The sequence below is a fragment of the Nycticebus coucang genome, chromosome 1, assembly GCF_027406575.1.
Source record: "Nycticebus coucang isolate mNycCou1 chromosome 1, mNycCou1.pri, whole genome shotgun sequence".
In the NCBI taxonomy this organism is placed as follows: domain Eukaryota; kingdom Metazoa; phylum Chordata; class Mammalia; order Primates; family Lorisidae; genus Nycticebus; species Nycticebus coucang.
In genome coordinates this window covers 159,801,231-159,817,359 of record NC_069780.1, presented here as the reverse complement: position 1 = coordinate 159,817,359, position 16,129 = coordinate 159,801,231, and the positions used below count along the sequence as shown (strand labels likewise).

At 37.9% G+C, this 16,129-nt stretch overlaps 1 protein-coding gene across 3 annotated transcripts in view; it reads right to left on the bottom strand.

The window, feature by feature from the left end:
* C1H5orf34 (chromosome 1 C5orf34 homolog) overlaps positions 1 to 16,129 on the bottom strand; it is a 33,227-nt gene that overhangs the window by 5,254 nt on the left and 11,844 nt on the right. For 2 of the 3 annotated variants that reach the window (XM_053591132.1, XM_053591142.1), the window contains exons 7-11: positions 11,399 to 11,490; positions 10,162 to 10,231; positions 8,839 to 9,009; positions 8,342 to 8,436; positions 7,381 to 7,479 (exon numbers count right to left, since the gene is read on the bottom strand). In XM_053591132.1, the coding sequence (XP_053447107.1) occupies positions 7,381 to 7,479; positions 8,342 to 8,436; positions 8,839 to 9,009; positions 10,162 to 10,231; positions 11,399 to 11,490 (527 nt within the window). The remainder of the gene's footprint in view (positions 1 to 7,380; positions 7,480 to 8,341; positions 8,437 to 8,838; positions 9,010 to 10,161; positions 10,232 to 11,398; positions 11,491 to 16,129) is intronic. The other variant, XM_053591151.1, reaches the window with a different exon arrangement.

Below are 16,129 nucleotides of genomic sequence, written 5' to 3'. Positions count from 1 at the left end.
AGAATTATGGGACTTTATGAAGCGTTCCAACACACGAGTTATAGGAATTCCAGAAGGGGAAGAAGAATACCCCAGAGGAATGGAAGCCATACTACAGAATATTATAAAAGAAAATTTCCCAAATATCACCAAAGATTCTGACACATTGCTTTCAGAGGGATATCGGACCCCAGGTCGCCTCAACTCTAACCGAGCTTCTCCAAGACACATTGTGATGAACCTGTCCAAAGTCAAGACAAAAGAAAAGATTCTGCAAGCTGCCAGGAGTAAGCGCCAGTTGACCTACAGGGGCAAATCCATCAGAGTGACCGCAGACTTCTCTAATGAAACTTTCCAAGCAAGAAGACAATGGTCATCTACCTTTAATCTACTTAAACAGAACAATTTTCAGCCCAGAATTCTGTACCCTGCTAAGCTAAGCTTCAAAATTGACGGAGAAATCAAATCATTTACAGATATACAAACATTGAGGAAATTCGCCACAACAAGACCAGCTCTACAGGAAATACTTCAACCTGTTCTGCACACTGACCACCACAATGGATCAGCAGCAAAGTAAGAACTCAGAAATTAAAGGACAGAACCTAACCTCCACACTGATGCAAAAGATAAAACTAAGCAATGGACTCTCACAAAATAAGACAATAGAATACTACCATACTTATGAATTATCTCAATAAATGTTAATGGCTTGAATTTCCCACTGAAGAGACAAAGACTGGCTGACTAGATTAAAAAACACAAGCCATCCATTTGCTGTCTGCAAGAAACACACCTGGCTTCAAAAGACAAATTAAAGCTCCGAGTCAAGGGTTGGAAGACAATTTTTCAGGCAAATGGAATTCAGAAGAAAAGAGGAGTTGAAATCTTATTTTCAGATACATGTGGATTTAAAGCAACTAAATTCAAAAAAGACAAAGATGGTCACTTTATGTTGGTCAAGGGAAAAATACAAGAAGACGTTTCAATTCTAAATATTTATGCACCCAATTTAAATGCTCCCAGATTCTTGAAACAGATCTTACTCAGTCTGAGCAATATGATATCTGATAATACCATCATAACAGGGGACTTTAACACTCCTCTTACAGAGCTGGACAGATCCTCTAAACAGAAATTAAACAAAGATATAAGAGATTTAAATGAGACCCTAGAACAACTGTGTTTGATAGACGTATATAGAACACTCCGCACCAAAGATAAAGAATATACATTCTTCTCATCACCCCATGGAACATTCTCCAAAATTGATCATATCCTGGGACACAAAACAAATATCAACAGAATCAAAAGAATTGAAATTTTACCTTGTATCTTCTCAGACCATAAGGCACTAAAGGTGGAACTCAACTCTAACAAAAACGCTTGACCCCACCCAAAGGCATGGAAATTAAACAATCTTCTGTTGAATAACAGATGGGTGCAGGAAGAAATAAAACAGGAAATCATTAACTTTCTTGAGCATAACAACAATGAAGACACAAGCTACCAAAACCTGTGGGATACTGCAAAAGCAGTTTTGAGAGGAAAATTCATCGCTTTAGACGCCTCCATTCGAAAAACAGAAAGAGAGAGCATCAACAATCTCACAAGAGATCTTATGGAATTGGAAAAAGAAGAACAATCTAAGCCTAAACTCAGTAGAAGAAAAGAAATAGCCAAAATCAAATCACAGATCAATGAAATTGAAAATAAAAGAATCATTCAGAAAATTAGTGAAACAAGGAGTTGGTTTTTTGAAAAAATAAATAAAATAGATAAACCATTCGCCAGACTAACGAGGAATAGAAAAGTAAAATTTCTAGTAACCTCAATCAGAAATGATAAAGGGGAAATAACAACTGATCCCATAGAGATACAAGAGATCATCTCTGAATACTACCAGAAACTCTATGCCCAGAAATTTGACAATGTGAAGGAAATGGATCAATATTTGGAATCACACACTCTCCCTAGACTCAGCCAGGAAGAAATAGAGCTCCGGAACAGACCAATTTCAAGCACTGAGATCAAGGAAACAATAAAAAATCTTCCAACCAAAAAATGCCCTGGTCCAGATGGCTTCACTCCAGAATTCTATCAAACCTTCAAGGAAGAGCTTATTCCTGTACTGCAGAAATTATTCCAAAAAATTGAGGAAGAGGAATCTTCCCCAACACATTCTATGAAGCAAACATCACCCTGATACCAAAACCAGGAAAAGACCCAACAAAAAGGAGAATTTCAGACCAATCTCACTCATGAATATAGATGCAAAAATTCTCAACAAAATCCTAGCCAATAGATTACAGCTTATCATCAAAAAAGTCATTCATCATGATCAAGTAGGCTTCATCCCAGGGATGCAAGGCTGGTTTAACATACGCAAGTCATAAACGTTATCCACCATATTAACAGAGGCAAAAATAAAGATCACATGATCCTCTCAATAGATGCAGAAAAAGCATTTGATAAAATCCAGCAGCCTTTTCTAATTAGAACACTGAAGAGTATAGGCATAGGTGGCACATTTCTAAAACTGATTGAAGCTATCTATGACAAACCCACAGCCAATATTTTACTGAATGGAGTAAAACTGAAAGCTTTTCCTCTTAGAACTGGAACCAGACAAGGTTGTCCTCTGTCACCTTTACTATTCAACATAGTGCTGGAAGTTCTAGCCAATACAATTAGGCAAGACAAGGAAATAAAGGGAATCCAAATGGGAGCAGAGGAGGTCAAACTCTCCCTCTTTGCTGACGACATGATCTTATACTTAGAGAACCCCAAAGACTCAACCACAAGACTCCTAGAAGTCATGGAAAAATACCGTAATGTTTCAGGATATAAAATCAATGTCCACAAGTCAGTAGCCTTTGTATACACCAATCACAGTCAAGATGAGAAGCTAATTAAGGACACAACTCCCTTTACCATCGTTTCAAAGAAAATGAAATACCTAGGAATATACCTAACGAAGGAGATGAAGGACCTCTATAAAGAAAACTATGAAATCCTCAGAAAGGAAATAGCAGGGGATATTAACAAATGGAAGAACATACCATGCTCATGGATGGGAAGAATCAACATTGTTAAAATGTCTATACTTCCCAAAGCAATCTACCTATTCAATGCCATTCCTATCAAAATACCAACATCGTACTTTCAAGATTTGGAAAAAATGATTCTGCATTTTGTATGGAACTAGAAAAAACCCCGTATAGCTAAGGCAGTTCTTAGTAATAAAAATAAAGCTGGGGGCATCAGCATACCAGATTTTAGTCTGTACTACAAAGCCATAGTGCTCAAGACAGCATGGTACTGGCACAAAAACAGAGACATAGACACTTGGAATCGAATTGAAAACCAAGAAATGAAACTAACATCTTACAACCACCTACTCTTCGATAAACCAAACAAGAACATACCTTGGGGGAAAGACTCCCTATTCAATAAATGGTGTTGGGAGAACTGGATGTCTACATGTAAAAGACTGAAACTGGACCCACACCTTTCCCCACTCACAAAAATTGATTCAAGATGGATAAAGGACTTAAACTTAGGGCATGAAACAATAAAAATCCTCCAAGAAAGCATAGGAAAAACACTGGAAGATATTGGCCTGGGGAAAGACTTCATGAAGAAGACTGCCATGGCAATTGCAACAACAACAAAAATAAACAAATGGGACTTCATTAAACTGAAAAGCTTCTGTACAGCTAAGGAGACAATAATCGAAGCAAAGAGACAACCTACACAATGGGAAAGGATATTTGCATATTTTCTTTTTTTTTTTGTGGTTTTTGGCTGGGGCTGGGTTTGAACCTGCCACCTCCGGCATATGGGACCTGGGCCCTACTCCTTGAGCCACAGGCGCCGCCCAGATATTTGCATATTTTCAATCAGACAAAAGCTTGATAACTAGGATCTACAGAGAACTCAAATTAATCCACATGAAAAAAGCCAACAATCCCATATATCAATGGGCAAGAGACATGAATAGAACTTTCTCTAAAGATGACAGACGAATGGCTAACAAACACATGAAAAAATGTTCATCATCTGTATATATTAGAGAAATGCAAATCAAAACAACCCTGAGATATCATCTAACCCCAGTGAGAATGACCCACATCACAAAATCTCAAAACTGCAGATGCTGGCGTGGATGTGGAGAGAAGGGAACACTTTTACACTGCTGGTGGGACTGCAAACTAGTACAACCTTTCTGGACGGAAGTATGGAGAAACCTCAAAGCACTCAAGCTACAGCTCCCATTTGATCCTGCAATCCCATTACTGGGCATCTACCCAGAAGGAAAAAAATCCTTTTATCCTAAGGACACTCGTACTAGACTGTTTATTGCAGCTCAATTTACAATCGCCAAAATGTGGAAACAGCCTAAATGCCCACCAACCCAGGAATGGATTAACAAGCTGTGGTATATGTATATCATGGAATACTATTCAGCTATTAAAAAAAATGGAGACTTTACATCCTTTGTATTAACCTGGATGGAATTGGAAGACATTATTCTTAGTGAAGCATCACAAGAATGGAGAAGCATGAATCTTATGTACTCAATTTTGATATGAGGACAATTAATGACAATTAAGGTTATTGGGGGGGGAAGCAGAAAGAGGGACGAAGGGAGGGGGGTGGGGCCTTGGTGTGTGTCACACTTTATGGGGGCAAGACATGATTGCAAGAGGGACTTTACCTAACAATTGCAATCAGTGTAACCTGGCTTATTGTACCCTCAATGAATCCCCAACAATAAAAAAAAAAAAAAAGAAAAGTTGTGTCAGGCTGGGCACAGTGGCTTGTGAGCAAAAGTGAGACCTCAACTCCACTAAAAATAGAAAAACCAGCTGGTTGTTGGAGCAGGCACCTGTATACCAGCTACTCAGGAGGCTGAGGCAAGAGGATGTCTTGAGCCTCAGAGTTTGAGGTTGCTATCAGCTATAATCCACGGTACCCAAGGCAACAGAGTGAGACTGCCTCAAAAACTAAACTAAACTAAACTAAATAAATAAACAATTGAATCAGTAAGTTAATGGAAGGTGAGATGGGAAAAAAAAAAACACTGAAATACAATTGAGGTAGCTTTTTATTGTACAATCTCTTCCTTCAACCTTTCTTCTTTGACAAGAAAACTAATCAGGCTCTGCACCTGTAGCTCAAGCAGTGAAGGCGCCAGCCACATACACCTGAGCTGGTAGGTTCGAACCCAGCCTGGGCCTGCCAAACAACAATGACAAGTACAACCAAAAAATAGCCAGGCGTCGCGGCGGGTGTCTGTAGTCCCAGCTACTTGGGAGGCTGAGGCAAGAGAATCGCTTAAGCCCAGGAGTTGGAGGTTGCTGTGAGCTATGATGTGACAGCACTCTACTCAGGGTGACAGCTTGAGACTGCGTCTCAAAAGAAAAAAAAAAGAAAGAAAGAAAACTAATCAGAGTAAAAATGCCCAGGTTTTGCAAGGGGAATGGAGCTATTACTCCTCAATTCCTTTAGCTTGTCTCTCTGTTGCTCCTAATTGCTTCCACCTTAGCTGCTATCACCAACCTACTCTTTCACTTTTTAGTCTGTCTTGACAGTTATCCTCTTCTCGGCTTTCATATAAAAAGCCTGACATTTTATTGACTTTGCCATCTGAGCAATGGTGAAGTGACCAAGTTTTAAAGCCACATATAATTTCCCTTTCTTCCCAAATGTTTTCCACTAGCTACTTAAGCAACTTTTCTGCTCCCAAACAGACTGAGGGATAAAGGAAGTTGGATTCTTTGATACCTGTAATAGTCAAATTTGATTTGATTTGGTCTAAGAAATAACAGGAAAGGTGATAAAAATCAGGCTTAATGTTTACACTAATGTTGCTACACCACCTCACAACTTACTTTAAAAGCTTTCTAAATTCCTCCTGTTATCCTTCTCTCCCAATATATATGTAGGCTATACTTGCAGTGATACTAATCTTCCTAATGACATTTTTCCTGTAATTCCATCAAGTCTGAACTCTATTACAATATATATTCCTATCCATCAAACCTCATACTATACCCTAACGGATAGCAACTGCTCCATAAAAACTATCTTCTTAGCATCTCTACAGGCCAAAATACCCTTTTTAATTCTTCCTTGCTTCTTCCCTAAAACGTCTTATTTTCCCAAAATATTCCTTTGAAGTCCAGTTCAAGTACCTTGTACATCAAAAAGCATACAAGGACTAAAATACTTGCTTTATTTGTTGATTTGCCAATTAATTTGAGGGAGGTAACTAAAATGATAAAAATTATTTTTAAAAATCAACTTGTGAGCAGGGCGCCGGCCCCATATACCGAGGGTGGCGGGTTCAAACCCAGCCCCGGCCAAACTGCAACAAAAAAATAGCTGGGCGTTGTGGCGGGCGCCTGTAGTCCCAGCTGCTCGGGAGGCTGAGGCAGGAGAATCGCTTAAGCCCAGGAGTTGGAGGTTGCTGTGAGCTGTGTGACGCCACGGCACTCTACCGAGGGCAATAAAGTGAAACTCTGTCTCTACAAAAAAAAAAAAAAATCAACTTGTTTTCTTTTTTCGAGACAGAGTCTCCCTCTGTTGCCCTGGATAGAGTGCCCTGGCAACATAGCTCACAGCAACCTCAGATTCTCAAGCTCAAGTGATCCTCTTGCCTCAGCCTCCCAAGTAGCTGGAACTAGAGACATCAACCACGACTACTAGCTATTTTTTTTTGGAAAGATGGGGTCTTACTGTTGCTCAGGCTAGCCTTGAACTTCTGAGCTCAGGCAATCCATCTACCTGGGTTTTCCAGAATGTGAGGATTACAGGCATGAACCACCATGCCAGGCCTTCATGTGAAGTTTTCAATGCAAAGTTTTTTTATCTTCCGATATGATGAAATATGAAATATAATAAATTAAATGTCTGAATAGAAATAAATTACTTTCAAGCTTTAGTTATTAAAAACATAGGAGTTTGGGTAGCGCTTGTGGCTCAGTGGGTAGGGCGCCGGGCCTATATACTGAGGATGGCAGGTTCGAACCTGGCCCCGGCCAAACTGCAATAACAACAACAACAACAAAAAATAGCTGGGCACTGTGGAGGGCGCCTGCAGTCCCAGCTACTTGGGAGGCTGAGTCAAGAGAATTGCCTAAGCCCAGGCATTGGAGGTTGCTGTGAGATGTGACACCACAGCACTCTATCAAGGGCAATAGAGTGAGACTCTGTCTCTTAAAAAAAAAAAAAAAAAACCAATAAAATAAAAAGTACATATATATATGAGTTAAATCTTTTCTTAAATAAGATTTTATTTTTAAAAAAAGCATCAGAGTTTACCATTTGACACAATAATTTTTAAGTATCAGTTTGCTCTTCTACATAGATTAAGTTTAAAAGAAATATAAGTACCAATTTTCTTCAAGAATAAAAGAGGATGGATGTGCGGGCATCTCTTTGGGACTAGTCTGGGTCAGCCTTCTGCACCATGATATTACTGTTGTCACATATCTAGAGTGAACATATTAAAATAAACACTTGAAAAATGAACCTGTATACATTATAGAAGTATACAAAAAATGGAAAAATCATTAAGACAATTTGTGGGGTACAAGGGTAGATAAAAAATGTTACTGAGTAGTTTTATAAATTTTTTTCACTGGTTATAGAAAAAAGCAAGTTTTTCCCCATTATTTAGCAAGAATAAAATGATTTACTAACATTTGTGATTAATAAAAAATAACATTTTAGAATCAAAATAAAGGTGAAAGTTGGATTTCATTTCAAATTCAAAGTGTAAATTCTGCTTTCAGTTTTTTGAAGTAAAATGAGATTCATTGTCTTATCATAAAATGCATTTACACATAATAAACCTAAGTAAGCATTTACTCATTAAAAGAAGTTCTGTGAACATTCTCAAGTAAAATCACTAAAATGTGACTTAATTCTACAACTATAACTAATAACAAATTACATAAACCAAAAGACAAAAAAACAGTCATAAAAAGCTGATCTTCCCCATTTAAATTGTATTCACTTCATAGAAATAGACTCAATTTTAGTCATTTGCGGTTGTAAACCTCATTTCAAATCAGTTATAAAACTCGTTAATTGGCAAATACAGCTGCCCACAGCAGGTTAGTTTGTCTGTAAATCACTTGAATACAATTGGAAATGACTGAAGCTGACTTGACCCTATTTTGTTATGCTAAATGCCAGTGTAACTATTAACTTTGAAACCGGTTGGAAAGACTTCATTCACATTAACCACATGGAAAAACTAAAAATATATACAACATTTAAGTAATGTTTATATGTCTCCGTCAAATAAAAGTGAAACAAAAAAATAATTTGTAAAATTGCCTGTCAGTACCTTTCATATGTTCCAGGGTGTTCAATCTTAATTAATTGATCTTGTCCATCAAGAAAAGTTAATTTACACCAACCCAAGTTAAGACCTTGATTTACCTTAAGAAGCAAGGAGGAAAGGTAAGTTTTATTCTAAAACTGAAAACAAAACCATAAACAACCAACTTCATTAGCAACTTAAAAAAATGAGAGTAATCATTAAAAATTTGACAATTTAAATATGTTTTACATGGAACTTAGGTATGATTTAACTACCACTCATATAAATAATTATCAAAGAGTAAAAATTCTAATCCCTCTCTTTATTAATTATCTACATAAAATGGTTACTTGTCATAGCATTTGATTTTTGCTAGGAAATCCAATGAGATCAGTAAAGCCTTTTGACAGATTTTATAATTCAATAATAAATTGAGGTAGTGTGTACTTTTGTTTTCTTTGTTCTATTTTACACTAACAAATAACCAATGACAAAAAGATTTCAGTCTGATGTAGACTCACTTGTCTCTTTTCAACAGAAGAGCTGAAATTCCAATTTAGTGTTAGTGTAATACCATCTAAAAAGACAGCATGTACTTTATCATCAGAGTAGGCAAGAAATCTTCCCACATTGGGTATGAACGATTCTTTCAAAAGCAAAGGCAGTATTTTGCTGTCATTGATCCCAAGTACCTAAAACCAAGTAAATAAAAATAGTAGGAAACAGGCTTATCCATTAATAAGATTTAAATGAATAGTAATAACTGTAACACAACTTTAGAGTCTTTTTTTTTTGAGACAGAGCCTCAAGCTGTCACCCTGGGTAGAGTCCTGTGGCATAACAGCTCACAGCAACCTCCAACTCCAGGGCTCAAGCAATTTTCCTGCCTCCACCTCCCAAGTAGCTGGGACAATAGGCACCCGGCACAACGCCCAGCTATTTTTCGGTTGCAGCCATCATTGTTGTTTGGCGGGCCCCAGGCTGGATGTGAACCCGCCAGCTCAGGTTCAAGCCACAGGCACCAAGCCATCAACTTTAGATTCTTATTCAGAAGTTCAATATTTGTAGAATATTTATGGATGTTTGAATCTTTCCAGAAGTGAATACCCAGAACAGTGTATTTATAGCAAAATAAGTCCTAATATCTTTAAAAAAATCACTGCTGTGTTCTGAACTTTTACACAGAATATAGACAAAAATTAGAAACTATAGCAACATATAGGTTTGCAGTTAAATTAGTATGGATACAGAAATCAAACCATGAAAATCACTTTCTCCAAGACAGCATTAAAGAATTTACTTTCACAGTGACGAACACATAGAATACTGTAATATCATGGTTTATAATGATGGCTTTTACACACTCAAATCCAACCAACTCCTCTGTCCTTTCCTTTCCATTAAAAACTAACTATATAAAACAAGCCTGATTTTTCAGTTTCTATTAGGTTGGTATTTTTCTTTCTTTCTTTCTTTTTTTTTTTAAAACCAGTCTCATTATGTCGCCCTGGTTAGAGTGCCCTGTCATCACAGCTCACAGCAACCTCAAACTCTTGGGCTTAAGTGATTCTCTTGCTTCAGCCTCCCAAGTAACTGGAACTACAGGCATCCTCCACAACACCCAGCTATTTTTTTCTTGTAGTTGTCATTGTTGTTTGGCAGCCCCAGGCCAGGTTCGAACCCGTCAGCCCTGGTGTATGGGGCTGGTGGCTAGGGCACCTATATAGGTTCTTTGTAACAAAGAACCTATATTGTTACAAAGAACTTCTCACTTAACTTAGATGAAAGCAGATGCAAGCAATGAAGCAGTTAAAAAATATTTTTTAAAAATAATTTTAATATACCATTTTCCAGCAGCATATGCGATAGTTATGGCTTAAAGAAAGTCTCGTTTTCGCACAATGTTGAAGAATTCTGTGAACATGAAAAATGACTACTTAATCATTTGCAAACAGTGACATTTTCCAATTGTAGCTACCCATTCTCAAGGCCATACAACATTACAGATGGCAAGTTAACTCATTTACACTGAAATGTATTGGGAACTCTTTGCTTCCAGAAGTCCTTAAGCCCCTACAAGGCAACTATTCTTCCTTTCCTTTGGGCCAATCTTAACCTAGAAGGCCAGTCTTCTAATTTTTAGCAGTGAAATTATTCCATGGAGAGAATTTTCAGGGACTCCTTTTTAAGAGGTAATTCACAATGCCTGGAAAGTTTAGCATGATGTAAAAGTGGTGGGGATATGAATCAAGTATTCCTGGGAAGTCAAATTACAAAATATGTCTCTTTATATCTATTTTCAAAGGTGTTTAGACATACATTTATAAAAAGAAATAAGCTAACTCAACAATCCACTTTCATTCTTCTGGATGCCACAGACTGAGAGAATTTAAGAAAACATATAAACTAAAGAATAAAAATAGACTTCATCTTTAGTACACTTTCAGAAATCTTTATTACTCTGAGGATGATAAAGAAGTATGAAATTTCGGTGGCGGCTGTGGCTCAAAGGAGTAGGGCTCCGGCCCAATATACTAGAGGTGGCAGGTTCAAACCTGGCCCCAGCCAAAAAAAAGAAGTATGAAATTTCAAATATATTATCAAATCTCCATCTTGATTTCAAGGAACAATAATGATGCCACACTTATACAGAGAAAAGGCACTTATTTCCTTTTAGCACAGGTTCATGAATTATAAATGTACACCATATTTAAATTTCAAAGCTAGAAGTAGTCTTATAATATAGCGACTATTTTAAAAATTGTGAGACCAGAAAAGTTGATAAATTTTACCAAAGGTGTATATTTCCATTGTTCTTGCCAATTCTTTTTTTATTTTGTTTTGTTTCTTTTCTTTTATTTTTTTTTTTGAGACAGAGTCTCACTATGTCACCCTTGGTAGAGTGCCGTGGCATCACAGCTCACAGCAACCTCAAACTCCTGGGCTTAAGCAATTCTCTTGCCTTAGCCTGCTGAGTAGCTGGTATGTTTGCCAATTCTTAATCCTATCCTTAATTACAGGAAAACAAATCAAGGTTTTCAGACAAGTAACACTTGATTCAGTTGAACATGAAGAACTTACCTGGTTGCCTGCTTAATTAGAGAACACACAGAGAAGGGACTTCCTGGTCTATCTGGAGGAAGATTATTCACTGAATAAGTTTTCTCTTCTTTCTGAAAATTAGTTTAAATAAAAAATATCATTAATGATAACTGTTGGCTCTTTTACTTAGGTATACTTTCTTGAAATATGTATTTACATAGTGACAAGCAAGCAGTTACTTTAACAATCTAATGCCTATAGCATCTAATTTTATTTATTTTTTATTGTTTTTGGAGACAGAGTCTCACTTTGTCACCTTCGGTAGAGGGCTGTGGCGTCATGACTCACAGCAACCTCAAACTCCTGGGCTCAAGCAATACTCTTGTCTCAGCCTCCTGAGTAGGTAGGACTACAGGCACCCACCACAACACCCAACTATTTTTAAAGATGGAGTCTTGCTCTTACTCAGGCTGGTCTCAAACTTGTGAACTCAACTATTCCACCCATCTCGGCCTCCCAGAGTGCTAGGATTACAAATGTGAGCCACCAGGCCCAGCCTATAATCTATTTTTAAAGGTATTTTATGATGTTTTTCCTTCTCTCATTTTTTAAAATAGAATTCCTCTATCTGTTCAGAAGTTACATTCTAGAGGCTAAGGCAAGAGAATCGCCTAAGCCCAGGAGTTGGAGGTTGCTGTGAGCTGTGACGCCACAGCACTCTACCGAGGGTGATAGATAAAGCGAGACTCTGTCTTTCCAAAAATAAAAAATAAAATAAAAATAAAAGTTACATTCTAATAGCATATAACTTACTGCCCAAGTTAAATCTTGGCTATACTTAAAATTTACATGATAAACAAACTAATTTTCATACACATTAGCAGGAAATTTATAACATAAGCCATTCTTCTCTCTTAACACACACACATGTACACACATAATGACTACATAGGTTTAAAACAATTTTTAATTGAATGTATCATTTTGTTATACTTTATTAATGGAAGAACTATTGCTACAGTTTGTGGAAGACAATTATTTACAGGCTCAGATTTTTGAAATAAAAAAAATTTATTTTGTTATTCCTTGTGAATTTCCTCTTTCACAGATTTGCTAGTGTTTCTCCAGCCTTCTCTTCTGACTTCCTGATTTCTTTCTAGGTAATTCCCACAGGGCCAAAGCTGTGTTCACCATAAATCTAAGAGCAACAGCTAAAACTTATGGAGCATAGTCTACATGCTAAGCACTATGCTATGCATGTTCCATAGATTATTGCATTTACTCCTCAAAATAATTTGAAGATAAGAACTATTAATCCCTTAGATGAGGAAACTCAGGCTGAAGGGTAAGAAGCAGTAAAGATCTGATGTGAACCACAAGGGAATGTAGCTTATACTCTCTATCATCAGGGAAAGAAGTCAGACAGATATGGATTCAAATACATGGGTCATTATGAAAGTTTTGAGATACACGAAATTCAAAAAATGTAAAATGTGCATTACCAAAAAACAAATGAGGCCTTCCCAGCAATACCAATAAGCCAAGGAAGTTGAAATCTGCATGTGTGAATCAGAAAGGATGTTGTCAACTGTGTTTCTCGGAAGTGAAATAATGGACCATAACACAGCCTGTCTCAAGACTCTTGTAGTGACCTATGTAGCAGGTCTGCCTCTTACTAATGATAATGATGGATGGGCCATACAACCTTTCATAAGCCTTCAGTGCCTAAAACCCATGAAATGGGGATACAGATTGTCCTGAGGATTAATGATATAAGAGAAATATAAATCACCCAAGACAGAATTTAGTAAATAGTAGGTATGTCAAAAAAAACCCCAAAAAACAAACAAAAAAAAACTCTTCTGTAAACATGAATATCTAAATCTCTATTGGATTCGTCTTCTGGGTATCACAATAGACATCTCAACTTCAACATGCAAAAATAAAATTATCTTCACTTCAAAATTTGCATTTTTACCTTCTGTAGTCTATAATTACCTCTGGTATGTCAATTACCACATGTTGTTCTCTCATCCTGGAACTCGGTTCTCTCCTTGAGCACTTCCCCAGACAATACCTATTTCTCCTTCATTCTCTGAGAAGCCATCACAGAGGACCCATTGAGTAGGAGAAATCCCCTAGTTATGTCCATAAGCATGGTTCCCTCTACTCTGGCATTCTGATCTTCATCACAATTTCAATTAAATAGTTTAATGTCTGTCTTTAATGTCCTGCTAGAGTGGAGCTCCAGCAATCCTCCTGCCTTGGCATCCCAGAGTGCTAGGAATACAGGTGTGAGCCACCACACTCAGCCGTAAGTTTGGTTTCTTATGTTTAGCTCTTTATTTGGAAATACGGCTTAAAGTAAAGAATAATTTTATCTCCACTAAAGCAGAGAAAAGTGAATATTTTACACACAAAGATCTGAGAGTGAAGCCCAAAGCTTCAACACCATTTGCATCTTCCACAAATTTAAAACTTTCTTAGTTTTGCACTTTATCCCAAAAGCTCATGCTCTACCCCATAATGCATTTACTTCAGTATAAAAATTATCACCCTCCCCCAATAGCTTTGAGTGAAACTGAAGCTCCATGAAGATATGCTATATTTATCTTGCAATTCTGCAAACCCCAATATACAGCAGTGTGACTACCCATGCCCACTCTATTTGCCTGTTTACTTGTCTTAGGCACCACATACATACCCACATATATGCATATATATGTTTTTGGTGACACTTTTTTTTTTTTTGAGCCTCCAACTCTTGGGCTTAAGCAATTCTCTTGCCTCAGCCTCCCGAGTAGCTAGGACTGCAGGTGCCCGCCACAATGCCTGGCTTTTTTTTTTTGTTGTTGCTGTTTTAGCTGGCAGGGGCTGGGTTTGAACCCGCCACCCATATGGGGCCAGTGCCCTACCCATTGAGCCACAGGCGCTGCCCTTTGGTGACACTTTTATCTTAGGTGCTTGTTTGCCTCTCTGACCACCAGACTGTAAGCCCTTAAGGGTAGGAACTCTTTTTTTTTTTTTTTTGAGACACAGCCTCAAGCTGTTGCTCTGGGTAGAGTGTGGTAGCATCACAGCTCACAGCAACCTCCAACTCTTGGGCTCAAGTGATTCTCCTGCATCCGCCTCCCAAGACGCTGGGACTACAGGTGCTCACCACAACGCCCGGCTATCTTTTTTTTGGTTGCAGCCGTCACTGTTGTTTGGCAGGCCTGGGCTGGATTCAAACCCACCAGCTCAGGTGTATGTGGCTGGCACCTTAGCCACTTGAGCCACAGGTGCCAAGCCAGGATAGGCGCTCTTTTCATCACACCCAGTGCTTACCAGAATGCCCTCCAAAGAGCAAGTGTTTACTTAATATTTATTGCATAAATGAACACTCTCCTAGAAATAGGCACAGTAAAGAATCTGCTCCAATATATACTAAATTGTTCATGACTAAAATGATATTTAGGATTTACTTAAAAATAAATAGGGCATGGAGCATAACAAGAAGTATAAATGAACAAGGTGAGTGATAGGTATATGGGGGTTTGTTATACGTGTCACTCTATTTTTGTATATGTTTAAAATTTTCCATTTTTCACTTTTATTCCTAGTGACTCTATTACTCTTACAACATAAATACTCCATTTTGTAATGGAAGGATAAACACATTTATTCTGTTTCATTTTGCAAACCAAAGCAGTGCGAAATCGTGACCACCACAAAATGGTGATGTTAAATGTCAGACTGGGAATAAGCAAGTGAAAATTCATTAACAAAATGTCCATATTATTAGACTACGGTCTGATAAGTATGTTTCACTATTTTCTTTTTTTTTTTTTTTTGTAGAGACAGAGTCTCACTTTATGGCCCTCGGTAGAGTGCCGTGGCATCACACAGCTCACAGCAACCTCCAGCTCCTGGGCTTAAGCGATTCTCTTGCCTCAGCCTCCCGAGTAGCTGGGACTACAGGTGCCCACCACAGCACCCGGCTATTTTTTTGTTGCAGTTTGGCCGGGGCTGGGTTTGAACCTGCCACCCTCAGCATATGGGGCCGGCGCCCTACTCACTGAGCCACAGGCGCCGCCCTTCACTATTTTCAATAACAGATAATTGTCTTGTTCAACTTTCTAGTTGTACATAAGTATTTAGGAATTAAATGCTTAAAATCTACAAACAGACTGGGCATGGTAGCTCACGCCTACCTCTAATCCCAGCACTTTACGTGACTGAAGCAGGAGGATCACAGGGGCCAGGAATTCTAGAAGAGCTTAGGCAATATAGCAAGACCCCATCTCTACAGAAAATTAAAAAAAAAAAAACTTAGCTGGGTATGGTTGCACACACCTATAGCTTTAGTTAGTCAAGAGGCTAACATAGGAGGATTGCTTGAGGCCAAGCATTTAAGGTCACAGTGAGCTATAGTTGGGCCACTGCACTCCAGCCTGGGTAACACAGTAAGACTCTTGTTTAAAAAAATTAAAAATTAGAATTAAATTTAAAAACTAAAAATATACAAACAGTGAATGATGGGGGGAAAGAATGTGCTTTTGTAATGTGCAAGTATTAATTCAAAGTAGGGCATTGACTCAAAGCAATGCTTCTAGTTTTGGAATTTTTTACTGATAAATTCTATGATGTGAAATTTAGCTTCTAATTTATTCATTTATCTATTTATTTATTTTTTGAGACAGAGCCTCAAGCTGTCGCCCTGGGTAGAGTGCCGTGGCATCACAGCTCACAGCAACCTCCAACTCCTGGGCTCAGGGGATTCTCCTGCCT